The sequence below is a fragment of the Erpetoichthys calabaricus genome, chromosome 2 (assembly GCF_900747795.2).
Source record: "Erpetoichthys calabaricus chromosome 2, fErpCal1.3, whole genome shotgun sequence".
Lineage (NCBI taxonomy): Eukaryota > Metazoa > Chordata > Cladistia > Polypteriformes > Polypteridae > Erpetoichthys > Erpetoichthys calabaricus.
The window spans coordinates 200872463-200890443 of NC_041395.2; the positions used below are offsets into that span (position 1 = coordinate 200872463).

Below are 17981 nucleotides of genomic sequence, written 5' to 3' on the forward strand. Positions count from 1 at the left end.
AAAGGTGCTTGGGGGCTTCACTTAACAAAAATCTGGCAGTACGAGTCTGTGGTTAGCACCATTGCATAGCACTTAAAAGGTGTGATACAAGAGAAAAGCATACTGGTTGAGATGTATGTTTTGATTATGTGGGTTTTTAGACGACTAGACGAGTATATGCGGAAGACTTGGTGCCAAATTATTTGAAATGGTAATGACTGAAACCCTATGAAACAATGAATGCTGCCAAAAGACTTGGAGAATCCTAGTGATACACAGGCAACTGTTATTTTAATTTAATTTAAGAGCCAAGAAAAATCCTGGGCATCTGTACTGCCTTGTCTTTCTCAGTCTAGTGCCAATGACTCAGTGTGAAAATTTTTCTCGGGGCAACGAGCCATAAAAGTCACACATATGAGCCATACACACTGGCACTACATTTTGCTACATTATTATTTTTTTCTTTATTACTCATGCATCTCCAAATCATTAAGCACTTATGACACGGTTTAGTGGGTCCCGCTTGCAACACTCAGCAGGATCCTCAACAGAATTAGAATATATCTTAACATAGATACAAACCATGAACAAACTTAAGGATTGCTAAACAGTATCATATTAAATCAAAACTGCAGTGCATGCAGAGAAAGCAGAACAAAAACAGGAATTGACCAAAAATTGCTCAATGATTTTACAGGGATTTAGGTAAAATATTTCAATTAATTAAAGTAGGTAGTAATAACTGAGTGGCCAAGATACAATCAATCATAATGAATGAAGCAAATACGATGTTGCAGTAGGACTGAGCAAGTGAAAGTCAATTTAATTGAAAGATGGCGAAAATATGAGTACTAAATGAGTTGAGCGAGAGACATATTGATGAAATAAGACCAGGAGCTTGTTCACTATGAGGTAAATAAAGGCATTCGTGTAAACCCAATTTAATTTTGTAATCTTTAAAATGGAGAATTTGGTTTGTTACGAATGAAAGGAAAGAAGCAGTTTTGGGAGTTGGACTATATACATGTCAATGTCAATTTATTTATATAGCACATTTAAAACAACATAGGAATGCTGTGGCCAAAGTGCTTTACAATAAAAGAAGAAACAAAACATATAATTAACATAAATAACAAATATAAATAAAATAAATGAAAATAAATAATAAATAGAAGTAAGATTACATAATCACAATGAGGAAACCATCAGTATTACTGAAGGTCACGGAAAGCAAGTGAATAGAAATGAGTCTTTAATCTAGTTTTGCACAGTTCAATTGTAGACGACTCCTTTATGTAATGAGGTACATTACATCCACAGGCGAGGTGCAGCAGCTGCAAAAGTCCTGTCCCCCTTGTTTTTACAGTTGGTACGAGGGACAACAAGAGACAACTGATCAGACGATCTAAGCACTCTAGTTGGCTGGTGTAAAGCACACAATTCAGATAAATAGGCAAGAGCAAGCCCATGTAAAGATTTAAAACCTAACAACAAGATTTTAAAATCAATTCGAAAACTGACAGGCAGCCAGTGTAAAGAAGCTAATATTGGAGAAACAGAATCAGACTTTCTTGCCCCAACCAGAAAGCGAGCAGCAGCATTCTGGACCAACTGTAACCTGCGTATCAGGGATTTGCTAATCCCAGAATACAGTGAGTTACAGTAATCAAGGCAAGAAAAGATAAAATCATGAGTAGCTTTCTCAAGATCACTAGAAGATAAAAAAGGCTTGATCTTACCTAAAAGACGAAGCTGGAAAAAGCAACTCTTGAATACAGAATTAATCTGTTTCTCAAAAGAGAGGTTACTGTCAAAGATGACACCAAGATTGTGGATTTGAGGTTTGCAAAAGACAGAGAAAGAGCCGAGAAGTCCAAGACCAATTTGGGCTATAGCTGATGGACCCACTATAAGAACCTCTGTATTATTTTGATTCAGATCAAGAAAATTATTAGCCATCTAGGATCTTAGTTCAAAAAGACAGTTGTGCAGTTGATTCATTGCAGAGTTTCAGACTGGAATATAAACATTTGTATCATCAGCATAGCAGTGAAAAGAAATGTTACATTTTCTATTAATAGCTCCAATAGGGTGAAGGTATATAGAGAATAAAATAGGACCCAAAATGGATCACTGAGGAATACCACATTTAAGAGGAGCAGTAGATGGAAAAGAGGAATTTAAAGTCACTGAAAAGTGTCTACCAATTACATACATACTTACATATGCCACCTAAGTCATTAATAATAGAGATGTCATTGAATACTTTCAGGAGGGCTGTCTCAACACCATGATAACGCCTAAAGCCAGATTGGTTGATCTCAAATAAATTATTGGAGTTAAGGTGATCAACCAATTGATTATAAATAATTCTTTCTAATATTATAGCCAGAAATGGCAATTGGGAAATCGGACAAAAATTGGCTAAAACTCCAGGATCTAATTCTGCCTTTATTAGACAGGAACACACCGCAGCATGTTTAAAAAATGAGGGCACAACCCCCTCACTAATAGAACCATCGATAATGGCTAGTAAAGGTGGACCCAAAACATCAAAGGCTTCCACTATGAGGCATGGTGGTACAATATCAAGAGGACTGAGAGTAGGTTTAAGGGTGTCAATAGTACTTTTTAACTGTGAAAGTAAGACAAGATTAAAAGATTCCAAGACAATGCCATGATTAACAGTAGGAAGTTCATAGTCAGCTGGAACAATACCACAGCAGACTGCATCAATTTTACTGACAAAGAATGAAAGAAACTGCTCACATGAAAGAACAGTACTATTTAATCCCATCACAGAATGGGGGTGAATGGCCGCATTAATTGAATTAAATAAGACCCTAGAATTCTTAGAATGGCAGGATACAATAAAAGAAGACATATACAAATAACACATGCTACACCGATCCCTCTCCCACTTGGACAGAGGCAGTAGTGCTGTAAGAACTATGTTTCTGGACTTCACTAGCGCCTTCAACACCATCCAACTTCTGCTCCTCAGGGACAAGATGGCAGAGATGGGAGTAGATTCATACCTGGTAGCATGGATCGTGGACTATCTTAAAGACAGACCTCAGTATGTGCGTCTCGGGAACTGCAGGTCTGACATTGTGGTCAGCAACACAGGAGCGCTGCAGGGGACTGTACATTCTCTGGTCTTGTTCAGCCTATATACATCGGACTTCCAATACAACTCGGAGTCCTGCCACGTGCAAAAGTTTGCTGACGACACTGCTATCGTGGGCTGCATCAGGAGTGGGCAGGAGGAGGAGTATAGGGACCTAATCAAGGACTTTGTTAAATGGTGCGACTCAAACCACCAAGGAGCTGGTGGTGGATTTTAGGAGGCCCAGGCCCATCATGGACCCCATGATCATCAGAGGTGACTGTGTGCAGAGGGTGCAGATCTATAAATACCTGGGAGTGCAGCTGGATGATAAATTGGACTGGACTGCCAATATTGATGCTCTGTGTAAGAGAGGAGAGAGCCGACTATACTTCCTTAGAAGGCTGGCGTCCTTCAACATCTGCAATAAGATACTACAGATGTTCTATTAAACGGTTCTGGCGAGCGCCCTCTTCTATGCGGTGGTGTGCTGGGGAGGCAGCATAAAGAAGAGGGGTGCTTCACGCCTGGACAAACTGGTGAGGAAGGCAGGCTCTATTGTAGGCATGGAGCTGGACAGTTTGACATCTGTGGCAGAGTGACAGGTGCTGAGCAGGCTCCTGTCAATCATGGAGAATCCACTGCATCCACTAAACAGTATCATCTCCAGACAGAGGAGCAGCTTCAACGACAGACTGCTGTCACTTTCCTGCTCCACTGACAGACTGAGGAGATCGTTCCTCCCCCACACTATGCGACTCTTCAATACCACCCGGGGGGGGGGGGGGGTAAACATTAACATTATTCAAAGTTATTGTCTGTCTGTATACCTGCATTGTTATCACTCTTTAATTTAATATTTTCTTTATCAGTATGCTGCTGCTGGAGTATGTGAATTTCCCTTTGGGATTAATAAAGTATCTATCTATCTATCTATCTATCTATCTATCTATCTATCTATCTATCTATCTATCTATCTATCTATCTATCTATCTATCTATCTATCTATCTATCTATCTATCTATCTATCTATCTATCTATCTATCTATCTATCTATCTAAATGATCTACTAAATCAGCGAAGAAATCATGTTTAGCTTTTTTAACTGCAAACTGGAAGTTGAATAGAGAAGTCCTAAAAATCTGTTTAGAAACAATCAGCCCATCTTTTTTCCAACACCGTTCCGCAGTTCGACAGGCGCGGTGCAGCGATCGCGTAGTTTCATTTAGCCAGTGAGCAGGTCTTCTCTTATTACAGCGTATCTTGAGTGGAGCAATTGAGTCTAAAACCGTTTTACAAGAAGAATTAAATTCAAAAACAGAATCATCGATACCATCATATTGGACATGTACATCAAGACTAGAGAATATGGTTTTAAAATCGGATATAATAGAAGAATTTAAAAAGCGAGAACGGCATGGAGTACAACTAGTAGTAGGAACACAAACAGTAATATTCAAATCCATCATTATAGAAAAGTAATCAGTAAAAGAAACCGCATAAATCAATATTATTAACTGAAATATCATGTGTAAGAACGAGATCAAGGGTGTGACCAAGAGAGTGAGTTGGCGTATTAATATGCTGGATAAAATCAAATGAGTCCAATAGTGATAAAAAGTCATTAACCAAAGGTTTCGATTGACAATAAACGTGTATGTTAAAATCACCAAAAATACTGTGTCATGGGAGAGGGTAATATCAGCCAGGAGATCAGAGAATTCAGAAATGAAGATACTGTATCATTAATTACAGGAGGTCTATAAACCACAGCAAACAACAAAGAAGGAGAGCTGCACACTTCAAAAAGTTGCAGTTCGAATCTACTAAATGGAACCCTTGTAAGGCTCAGACACAAGAACATACTTTTAAAAACAGTGGCAATGCCCCCACCATGATGAGTCAGCCGAGGAGAGTTTAAAAATGAATAACCTGATGGTACCAAGTCAGTAAAACATGAAGAGTCACTATTTACAATCCAGGACTCAGTGATGAAAAAGAAATCCAGTTTGAGATAATAAAATCTTGCAGAATAAAAGTTTTATTAGACACTGATCTCATGTTCAAAAGATCAGCCTTGATAGAAGTAGAAGAGCTCGCTGCGGGGTGAGTGTTTAGCAGCATTTGCTCCCTGAGAGCACACCGAGGAAGAGTGATGACGCCTTGAGATGGAGAAATTAAATCTGGTATCCAGCAGCCATGGATCAGGGATGGAGTCCTGTGCAGGAGAAGATGGGTCATAGACGACTCGCAGGAATCCAAGCTCTGGGACTTGTGTCAGCGTTGTTTAACAGCAATACCAGCTCTTTTTCCACAGCAGCGGCAGGTGTGTTTGCGTCTCCGAGAGGCATTCAGCTCACTGATACAGGTGAACACTGTGCGTCCAGTTGAAGAAGTCAGGAGACGAATAAAACAAAGAAGGAGGTTCACATAATATCCCATCAGGAGATGAAAATTGAGAGGAAAGCAAGCAAGAAAATATGTTAAGTAAAGAATCACGATGATAGGACAGTAGACTTTGAGATAAACGAATACATAAAAATGAAGTTAAAACATAGATTAACGAGACGAGGAGATGGCCAGCCATACCAGTCGGCGTCATCTTGTGTGATAATACTGAGTTATCCTTTGCATAGCTAAAACTCCCACATTTATCACAGCCAACAGATTTTTGCCTGAAGGGTTTATTTATCAATAAACTTCCTATAACATTCAATTTACAGAAAAAAAATAAAATCAATATTTAGTGTGACCACCCATTGCCTTCTCTTTGGCACACTTGCATGCAGTTTCTGAAGATACTCATGCAGTAGGCTGCTCCCAGGCTCTTGGAGAACTTGTCACAAATCCAATGCAGACTTTACAGTAGCTGTCTTACTTTCTTCTGTCTGTGCAAGTAATCACAAACCAGCTTTATGATGTTGAGATCAAGGATCTGTGGGGGCCATATCTGTAGCAGAATTCCCTATTCCTTTTTTTGCTGTGAATACTTTATGGCTTTGGCTGTGTGTTAGGGAACACGAAACTGGGACCAATTAAATGCCTCCCTGAAGATGCTGCATGATAAATAAGAATATTCCTGTACTTTTCAGCAGTGAAGAGGCCACCATTTTTTTCTGTTTGCTAAAATGCAGCCCAAAACATGCAGTGACAAATTCACAGCACTTTAGTGTTGCCTATACACATTCATCAATGTGCCACTCTCCAGCCATTTGGCAGAAAAAGTGACTCATCAGTCCAGACCACCAGCTGCCATTTTACTGTATTCCAGCCCTTGTGTTTTCATGGGTAGGTAATTCATTTCAGCCTCATAAAAATGGCTTTTTGGTTGAATCTCTTCCATGAAGGTCACTTCTGATAAGGCTTCTCTGGACTGTAGATGGATGTACCAGGATCCCAGTGATTTCTGCCACTTTTGAACTGATAGCGGTACTGGATATCTTCTGATTTCAATGGCATGTAAGTTTGGTGCATTTTTCATTTGCTGCATTCAGTTTCTGTGGCTCACTGCTTTGTTCCTGGTCCTCACCTTGCTGATTTGTTTGTGCGTCTACAGAACAGCATGGACAGTACATCAAAAAAACCCTATCCGGCATGAAATTTCAGCTTGGAAGTGACCTAGATGATGTAGGATGCGGAATTCATTATGCTTACTTAATTTTGCTTCATTGATTGTTAATACTATTTACCTATATATGCATTTTATATCACACTGATTTTTCTATCTGTATGCTTAACAAGCTGACTGTTGCCTGTCACACATACTGTAAGAGAAATGTATTTCTTTTGGAGTCAAGCGATGTCCTGTTTTTAACTCTGGGATGTAAAGCTGATAATTGTGGGTCAGTTTGTGATGTTATTATTTTACCTAATGTTTTAAGCACATGGAGGTTAAAAACAAGGCATTAAATTGAGACTGAATCTCTGCCAATGACTGATAAGACCTAATCATCTATTTATCTAATTACTATAATTGTAGAATCAATAAATTAAAAAAATGCTGTATCCTACTTTTTATTTCACATATTTTGAGTAGCCAGCTAAAAGCTCTCCAACCATGTATGATGTAAGGTGGATGGATTTCAGTAGATTTTTAGAGAGAGAGAGAGAGGTTAGGCACATGCACTGATACAGCACATTGCCACATCCACCACATGACAAACCAACTCAGGATCCCAGGTTAGAACCCAAGTGCAGTCATGCAGCGGGGGACACCTCAGCACCACACTAGTTCAGATGGAATGGAACAGTGTGAGGTTTTTTTATTGTGGCTAGAGTTCCAATTCTGCCACCAAACCCCAGGTTTTTCCCTGAAGGTTGGAGGACCTACATGCAGGGCTGGATGCAGATCAACGTCATACCCAGAACGGAGCAATTGCAGGTTAAGGGCCTTGCTCAAGGGCCCAACAAAGTAAAGTCACCTTTGGCTTTTATGGGATTTGAACTGGCAACCTTCTGATACCAGTGCAGAGACCCTAGCCTCAGAGCCACGACTCCACCCATATTCAGAGTTAAAAAAAAAAATTCTGAATCCATTTATGTATGGTAATAAAATATTAAAAAAAGTCACACTTATAAATTATTCACTCAGATTGCAGATTTTTCACTATGCGTGATGAAGAAAACAGACCAATCTGAACATGGTTGGTGCTCCAGAGATTTACATTAGCTATAAAACATCTATATGAACTCAACACATACAAAGTACACACTCAGTTCTAATTTGATGGGAGAAAGAGAACATGCAAGACGTAACATTGAGGACAGAGTTAGCTGCAAATGAAGAGCAAAGCACTGAAAGGCATCTTATTCTTAACATTTTCACAGATACAGAAGACCTGACAATGTATGTAAATTAGAGAATAAATAGCTGTGAAGATGGAAAAACTGATGAAACATGGTACTTGGCTGTGAATGAGATACCTTTCAAGAGAAAAAGGATATGGTTCGAGGTACAGCTATACTGAAATACTAGTACATATACTGAATCACACACACATTTTCACTTCTGGTGCAAAATTACTTCAATTATGAAAGAGAGCATGCCACAGTCTTTACAGGAACTGAATGACATTGCCACCCTCTGCACCCTCACAAACAGTGATCATTTAGGGGAGACTGTGGTCAACTTGGTTTTCCAGCAACTAAATTTAAGTCTTATGGGTGAGTACCATAGCTCCATATTCTTTGGACACCTTTTTCTGTGGGCGGCATGGTGGTGCAGTGGTAGCGCTGCTGCCTCGCAGTAAGGAGACCTGGGTTCACTTCCCGGATCCTCCCTGCATGGAGTTTGCATGTTCTCCCTGTGTCTGCGTGGGTTTCCTCCCAAAGACATGCAGGTTAGGTTCATTGGCCATTCTAAATTGTCTTAGTGTATGCTTGGTGTGTGTGTGTGCCCTGTAGTGGGCAGGCGCCCTGCCTGGGGTTTGTTCCTGCCTTACGCCCTGTGCTGGCTGGGTTTGGCTCCAGCACACCCCTGTGTTAGGATATAGCGGGTTGGAGAATGACTGACTCACCTTTCTCTGTTTAACTTTGAGCTTACTAATTTCACAACAAATGGCTTACAGATCTTCCTGAAAACTGTGTCACAAAGATGTACTTTAGTCTGCTAAAATGTTTTAGTCATCTCAGTACAGAGAGTTTCTATTTTGATATCAACAGAATCATTACTTGGAGAGCTCAAAGCATGTGGAGCTTTCTTCAAAGGGTTAGATACATCCTAATGGGACCTTCTTCCAGCTGGCACTATTACAATCTGTATAATGAGGTAAGTGCTAGAGGTTAATTATAAGGTTTCTATGAGGGGAAAAAAAGATAAAAAGGAGGAACTAGCAAGCATTCTGCAAGAGGTGCTCAAACTTGAATCCATCCAACACCAAGGGTCACATGATTCAGAATTTCTGCATTCTTGAGTGGGTACTGCCAAACTTTAGATTGGAAATATTGTGCAAATATAGACCTAATGTTATTTATGTGTGTCCAAGAGTGCAAATTTCTACAGTTTATAAGCAAGCTAAAACTTAAACCCATTCAGGGTCTATGCTTAGATTCCATAGATATTTAATCAAGTAACATATCACTGACATCATTTTAGGTACAGGCTTCAATATTTTTGCATAAGTACTGTTAGAATACAGAAGGAACTGGCTGGGGTTCACTGAATGCTTATTTTATGTAGAAGACGTAGACTTCAATGGGTTACTTTTAAGATTGTGGATTATTATTAAGATTACTGTACTTTAAACATACCAATAAACAATACCATGTGAACACCAAGTGCACAGTAGCTTTGAAATAATATTCAGTTTTCAACATACTGACAATATGCACAGCCTTATTCCCCAAAGGTAAGAAAGAATGGAACCAAACACAGATTTATAGTCAGCAAACCAGGAAACACACCAGATTACAGGCAATTCTTTTTATTACATGTCTGAAATTACTATCAGAAAAAAATGAGAAAAGTAAAAAAAAAATAGTTAAGGGAAGCAAGAATGCTGTCTGTAGTAAAACAATAAACTTGACATATAGCTACTTACACCTTCTTTCTTTATCTGTGACAAAAAAAAGTTTCTGTGGGTTAAAGTAATGTGGAAAGTGGCACTTTATAAAATTTCTTCAGTAGCTTTGTATGGATGATGATGTGGAAGATTTGCAGTTCATTTTCATATATTGTTGCATATTTATGGTAAACATTACATAGGAAACCTAAATACTGTATATGCAGATTTTTTGATCAACAATTATTTACTTTCATATTACTTTCTTCATAAGATATACTGTAGATTATCTGCCATATTTTACCCTGTAAGTACATATTCAATAGATAAATAGATTTCCACAGATTTCAAAATAAATAAGTATATTTATAAATTAAATATCACAACAGACTCTCTAATTCTACTGTTACAGTGTAGATTTACACTAGGAAATGTTACATTGTGTTACATGACATTACACAATATTTGCTGATGTTGCAAGGTGAACATTATTTACTCACTCATCCACTGTCTGAATGAAATATTTAATCCATAGCAAGGCAGGACCTATTCTGTCCTATACAAAACCACACTTCCAATGCTACTTTTGTTGCAGAAGCACTTTGAAGGTAGCTGAAGGAGTAAAACAGAAAATAAAACAGCTGAAATAGTGTATGTTTAGGATTTATGAAACTGAGGCTTAACTGTGTACTTGTTTTCCTTATGAACTTTATTGATAAGGTGTCATGATTTAGCTGGGGCTCCTCCCCTAGCTACTCCAGTCCGTAATTTGCCATTGGTCCCACCAATCAGTGACTGATGCAATACAATATTTATCAGGTGATATTCAGGTGAATACAATAGAGCCTCTGTCAGGGCACGCCATCCCAATATACCCACAATGACAGGGGTAAACACAATTCGCTCTTCAGCCCTAGTCTCCTCAGTGACAAGCCTAAGCCAGTGGCAACAAATAAATATTTCTTGAAGTTCAAGATTCAAAAAAATTGTCAGAAAGTAGGCAGGCAGATTGTCATGGTGAAAATGAGCAGAATAGCAACAACCATATGTACCAAAGAGGAACACAAAGGCAGCATTCTAAAAAACAGAATATACAGGCTTTTAATGTAATACAATTATTTGAAAACAAATTTTTGTAAATGAGCAAAACAACCAAGTAGCACTTTGCAAACATATGCAAACAGAATTTTTGGCCAGGATATCCTGTTACTTTGCAGGGGTGAGAATACACTTTATCAGGAAAAGGGTAACTGGGAGGGTAGCAGCAGAACCACTCCTCAACTTACACCAATTACGACCAAATTTCTTTCCCCTTTATAAATTTCACTTCGGACATCCAAGTTTCTGATGGTGTGAGCGAACAATGCGTCTAATTTTGGTTACATCTGACTATAGAGCCAAATTCTAATTAAAGATCAACTGTCATTTGGCTAGCTTTTGAACTTTCTGGTTACAGCCTTTAAAGTGGTACTTTTTTTATCTATTTTCTTGAATTATGATCTCATTTGGGAAAGTTAAATAACCTTAATTTATACTATGTCAGTTCCCTGCCTTTTTCTATAGATGGAGTTAACAATAGATTTTATCATGTGTACTAGTATATAATGTGAAAAACAACTACTGTCGCCTGTCAACAATTAGCAGTGAACTAATTTTGTTTAAAGTTGATAATTATTTTTTAAGAAAATTTCACTGAGATATCACAAATAGTGTGCATGGAACTCATTTTCAGAAAAGCCCATTGGAAAGCATTGTCGACTTTACAAACTCATCAGTAATAAAACTGAGAAAAAACTTTCAAAGACTCCAATTACAGATTAGTTTACTGTTTCAAAATTACTTCAAGAAAGGCAAAGAAAGGAAATGGCAGCAGAGTTGTGTGTACTGTAGTAGCTTGTACTTATGCAAACCTCTGCTCCAGGAGAGCTCACTTTCCTACTCTTTGAAACCATAGTGGTGAAGTTACAAGATGCTATTGACCAAATAAGTAAAAATGCAAACAACTTATCTTATATACCTATCAATGAAAATGGTAATGAGCTCCTTGGCCATGGCATAGTTACACATTATTCATACATTGAATGATAAAGTACTTAGGATTTCCGCTAAAAACAACCTCATAGCCGCATTATCTGTAAATCAAAATTAGTCAATATTTTTCTAACACTATAATTTATCAGCAATGAGTTACAGTGACCTGCTATCTATCATGAGTCACTGAAGACAACAATTTTACCTTGAGACTTCAACAGGGATTTTAAATTCCCATTGGATATTTCTTTCAAGAATGTTATATTTAAGGAATTTGAACTCCAATTTATCATAGACTCTTCACAACTAACAATTAACAATAGAACACAATTCATTAATCACTTGTGTTGGACTTTGTTGTCTAAGAAAGGTATTTTAGCCCCCACAAACCTATTTGGTCTTTGTGTTTAACTAAATTATATTGTAAGGTGCTGCCAAAACATATGCTTTATAAACCCTAACGCAAGTAATTACATTATATTATTAATTTTGTTTTTTGATCATGACTCACTGCTACAAAAATATTTAATAAACAACCAGCTCTTTGATAAAGTAGTTTGCCGTCATTATTTTAAATAAATAAATAATGGACATGCTCATGCTGGGGAGAGGAGTAAATACGAGCGATTGACTGAGGAGATGGCTCATCTTTGGGTTGGTCCGAGGTAGTTGGCCAGCCGTGCGCTGGTCTGTTTGTCTCATTATCAACCCAGGGTGGCAATCAGGCGATCGCACCTGCAACCCTTCCCAGTGTTTTAAAGAAGAGTGAGAAGACACAGGGAGAGATTGGAAGAAAAGAAAAAAAAAATGAAACGAGAAACAGAGGTTAAAATGATGGATGCAACCAAGCAGGCAAGAGCAAGCGAGTGAGAGAGAAAGAGACCGAGAGCCGAGTGTATGTTGAAAAGAAGCAATCAGACTGGAATGGAGCCTTTGGGGGGGATGTATGGCCAGCGCTCAGAAGGGGGCTGTGGAGTCTCTCCTGTTAAGCAACCAGGTAGCGGGAGTGACCATATGCTCAGGAGTGTGCTCATACCGGGTGGAGCCATTCAGCAGTGGTGGACACAGAGTAGAGCAGGGCTCGGTGGCTCCCCGTGGAACACCATGGGATTAGCAGTGGGGACACAGGCCAGGACAAAATGTGGTCTGTGCCTGCTGGTAAACTTCTCCTCAGACTGCAAAGTCTGAAAAGGGCAAGTTGAGGAGACATCAGTTATAAAGGGTAACCAGGGCTCTGACTTTTAAGGACAGATTCTTGCCTGTGTTTTTAACTTTGTTCCTATGGATCTTCTACTCAACCTGTAGATTGGTTGTTTTTTAGCATAACATTTTTTCCATTACTTATGATTAGATTTAATATGCCATTTTTAGTTATTCTTTACCAAATTATTTGTCAATAATTCTTCAGAGTACTATTACCTGAAGAGATATGCGGACGAAAAGAGAAATGTCAAGGAAGCAAATAGGTTTAACTATATGTATGTGAAACCTGAAGAGCAGCAAGAGACCAGGAGTAATTATGACTTGATTTCTCATGTTTTTTTTTTTTGTCATTTTTAACCAGGATAAAGGTTAGCAATAAAAGAAGCAAAACTGGGTTAGGGCTATTTCTACCATAAAAGACCTTGTGATTTTGCAGCTCTTGACAAACTCTAAATTGCAATGTGATTTGTAAGGGTATTAATGATAGATCTTCATGTCTTCCATTACTCTTCTTCTGTAAGACAGTTGAAGGAAAAGAAGAAAGAACAGAACGAAACAGTATAAGCAAAAATAAAAAAGAAACAACCCCTGAGCAGACAATAAAGCTTAGTGATCAGACTTTTATTATATTATTTCTAAAATCAATTTAGATATTCAGAATTTTATCAAATTCTAACTTGCTGTTGTCACATAAGTATGATTACACAATATCTTGGCTTAAGGAATAAACAGTGTATCAACAAACCACTGGTGTTGTGAATGGGATTCGGTTGTTTTGCCAATGTTTATCTGTAATACTTAATTTATAAAATGAACATAAACTATTGACAATTACATGGGAGAAGGCTTAGGCTCCATCTGAAAAAGGGAAAAACTTAAAAGAGTTTCTTACTTTTACAGATTGGGACATTGCTGCTCCAAGAACCATCTTTTAGACATCCTATCTGGAATTTGTCAACCTCTGTATCATCCTTAAACCAAAAAAGTCAGTGAATTAATGTTCGTGCAGCATATTAACACCTAAGCAGACTATGAGTAACTATGAGATGGAGCTGCTTAACTTGAAAGTTTAGAAAACTTCAGTGTCTCAATTTCTACACCATGCCTGTGATAAGGGATCAAGTCAAATCTGACAAATGTGTTTAGTCTATAAATTGATGATAGTACTGAATATTCTCTGAGTAATTTGAAGAGATATTCATTTAACCATTAGAAGTTAAATCTAATGTAACAAAGTTAAGTCTGGAGAAGAACATGAGGTGGGAACTGAGGAAAATATGCATAAAAGGGGGTAAGTTGTGACTTGGGCATTGATCAGCAGTTTAGTAGTAAGTAGTCAAACATTCTGAGATGGCCTGGTGATTCATGAGGTTGTTATTCAGTTTTGTTGGTGTTAAGTTGTAGAATGTTTACAGATAGTTAGACAATGAAAAAATATAATGTACAAGGATAGACATTCAATTGCAGTGATGAAATACAATACAGTTGGTATTTAAAGGATTAATCAAATTTCAAATGATGTCCTTCTGCTGAAGATAAAATGCTGCAATATTAAATGGATGACTTTTACAAGCAAGGCAAAACCTTGTTACTGCTTCCTTAAACTCCCCTAACAGGTCACTTCTTTGCAACCATCATACTTTTTACACCTGTGTTACATACATAACAAAATTATAAAAATACACTTAGACTAGCAAGACAAGGAAAAATCTTACTTAAGATACATGTAATTACATTTTTATTAATCATTACATAAGAAAATGCCCCTCGCTGCCTTCCTCAAAATCTTACCTGTTTTCTATTGCTTCAAGCATTTTACTAGTTTTCCATGTGCCCTTTTCTTTTTAAGTTCATATAACCATTCAATTTTATTTTTTGTGTAATACACAAACTGATTTAAAAATGCCCTATTGCTAAACTACTTGACAAAGAATGAGATTCCTCAAAAAAAATTATTTTAAAATTAGTGAAGTTAATGACTTTGTATGTGCTTAATCTAGGACTCAGCTTGTTCTTCCTTAATTAGTACTCATCACATTAAAAATTACTATTCTAAAGAAAAAAAATCAACTGAGTGAAAAACAACTAAGAGGAGTAAATAAAGGGATTGCTGTAAAGCTAACAGTATATAACTTTAAGTGGACATGTACTAGTTCTCTTGTTTATAAAGTGACCATGCACTGTAAATGTGGTCAGGCAAGTGATTTGCAACCTGAAACTGTATAAAAATATCACTGTGTCCAAGGTCCAAATAATAATACAATTCAATGCTTTCAATGGGCAAACAAACACACAAGAGCATCTCACAAAAAGACATGTATAAGAAAATGACTGGTAATGGTTACCTTGAGAATCTTAAAGCCAGGATCACATGTAATGAGGACTTGATCTTTAAAGGAGTACTTATTCAATGCAGGAACAATTTTTCCATTTTCAGGTGGCTTTGGGACTGGACATGGTGTGCCTTTACAAAACATAAATAAAACAATGATGCTTAATTTTATGGGTGAGTTCACATGTAACGTGAAAAGTACTGTTGTCATGTCTGCCTGTTCATATAAAACTTGGCTTCCAGTACAATGATTTTGTTGAAATTTGGCACACTTACTCTTCAAGGAAATCAGCTAAAAATTTTAAAATAAAGAGCAATGAACAAATTTAGATATTTCAAAAACACTTATTAAAAAGTACTGACAAATTTGTAATCTTGTCTGTTTTAAAACAGAAATATTAAATTACAGACACATTTACTGTTTCAAATTAACATTGAGAGAAGTTACTTCAAGAGCTGTTAGTTTTATAAATCTCTGCCACTCAAACTCACTTCTGCTACTTGAGGTTATTTTAGCCCAGGTCAAGTAAAGTGTTACTTTCTTTGATTGCATTCTGTGCTGATATATTTTACATAACCTATAAAGAGGGTATTGCACTTCGAGAGTGGCAGCATGGTGTATGTTGATTAAGCATGCAAAACAAAGTTTCATTGTGCAGTACTTTGTACACATGACAATAATTCAGAGCTAAACGGATTACATTTTTTTAAAATCAGAGCCAACGCTATTGTCTACCTGAATAACCCTAACCCTGAGTTCACAATACCAATCAGCACTCAATTTTACATACCTTCCATGGTGTGTTGTGTGCACACACAATTAAAAAATACAGAGGAAACTGATTATGTGATAGACCTAAGCCATAGTGAAATAGGATAAAGTGCTACAAACCAGTTATCGAATTTAATAAATTGTAGCCCATCCTCTTGTTGAGAATATGAGATAAGCTGAGGATAGAGTTTCTAAGCAAGTTAAAGCAATTGGTAACTTTTAATGTTTCATGTCAGTAGGCATTTAGTCAAGCCCATGTGATTTGTCATGAATCTGTCCCAATCTGAACATTTCCACTGTTGAAATAGTTGGAGGCCAGTCGCCAGTTGCCAGATACAAACCTGATGACAAAAACTCAGAAGAAGTTCTTTACACAATAGGAGCTATCCTACAGTCCTGTGCACAGGGACTGCCTCTAAGCACTGCAAGCACAGTTCTTCCTGGTGACATCAACTGAGCTATCTCTCACTCAGCCCCCACCTTTTCACTGCATTGCACTTGTCCACAATACAAATACTGCAAATTAGTTTGTGTTTTGTTGCATAATCACAACACAATATAGATTCATTTGAATTGTGGTAACTGCTGAGGCCAGCCATTTGTTGCAAGCTATGAACCTGCAATATCTGCATTAAATAGAACCTTTATTTTTTGAGTAATAGAGTTCTATGCACTATAGACAGAGTGCTTCTCCCTGATGTCAGCTGAGCGCTATCTCTTACTTAGTCCCCACATTGTGAATAGCACCGCCACAACATCATTATCTATCTATTATAAAAAGAAATCCTGTCCCCTGTCCTGATAGTCTACGATACGTGATCTTTCTTGGAAGATAATTTAAAGACCCGCGAGACGAAAGAGACCTGCCATGGTGCGTCTCACGGGAACATAGAACGAGAGTATTGCAAGACACACCCTACTTACAAGCAATATCAAAAAAAAAACAAATCAGTAGTGTAAAGGCAGTCATGCAGCACACACAGCTCCAGGGCTCTCAGTGCATATAAAGTGTATAAGGTCAAAACGGTAGAAATGAATAGGGTAGAAATTAAATGAATAGGATAGAAATGAAACATCGACGATTAAACGAAGTAGAAAGAAAGGCACGGAGAAAAGAGACTCAAATGCGTTGGACAGAAAAAAGAGCAAAAAAGAATAATCGAGGTGCAAATTCAGAAAATAAGGTAAGTAATTATCAGCCCGGAACAAGTGGAATTGAAAAAAAGCACGTCCAATCCGGCTCAGAATTAAATTACAGTGAGTAAAAGACAAAGTAGAACTTCATAGAGATGTTTACAAACGTTGGCGCTAAACACATGCAGAGAAGGTTAGAGACTATGAAACCAGGGAAATTACAAAGGCTCAAAAAAAAAAAAAAAAAAAAAAAAAAAAAAACCTTGGCGCTATACACATGTGGAGAAAGTTAAAGGACATGAAAGTAGGAAAATTAGAAAATATAAAAAAGTAAAGATCGCAGTAGCACAAACAAATAAACTGCCTCATTTAACTATGCACCAGTCTAACTTTGGTTTTGCACAATAATTACTACACTATTGCACCTTAACACTTAATTCTACTTTATTCACATAATTTTACTTATTTATTATGTTCTACTATACTGTTATCTTTCGATCTATGACTTTTTGTTAATCTAACTGATATTCTTCTAACTTTGCACAGTTTTTGATAAGCGGATCAGGATGCATTTCACTGTGTGTTGTCCTGTATAACTATGCATGTGACAAATAAAGAATCTTGAGAATTTCAAAAACGGAGTTTACCGCACATGCATTTATTGGTTACTTTGTTAATGTATATATATTTATCTGTCTGCTTATTTAAAAACCTAAATTTACCCCAGGAGTCAAAAACATTCTGTCTAGCCCTTGTACAAAAACCTAGACAAAAGCTAGGGTATCACCTTGGTAAACCCATGTACTTTTGGAACTGTGAGAGGAAAATAGCATGACTTTACAGACAGGAGTCCAATGCAGAACTCTACTTACTTTGTTACTTTGTAAAAAAAATTATTAAATGCTGATGATGTAGATCGTT

At 37.4% G+C, this 17981-nt stretch overlaps 1 protein-coding gene across 2 annotated transcripts in view; it reads right to left on the reverse strand.

The window, feature by feature from the left end:
* Positions 1–17981, reverse strand: part of masp1 (MBL associated serine protease 1) — a 206672-nt gene that overhangs the window by 72562 nt on the left and 116129 nt on the right. For both annotated transcript variants that reach the window (XM_051922229.1, XM_051922228.1), the window contains exons 7-8: positions 15168–15286; positions 13715–13793 (exon numbers count right to left, since the gene is read on the reverse strand). In XM_051922229.1, the coding sequence (XP_051778189.1) occupies positions 13715–13793; positions 15168–15286 (198 nt within the window). The remainder of the gene's footprint in view (positions 1–13714; positions 13794–15167; positions 15287–17981) is intronic.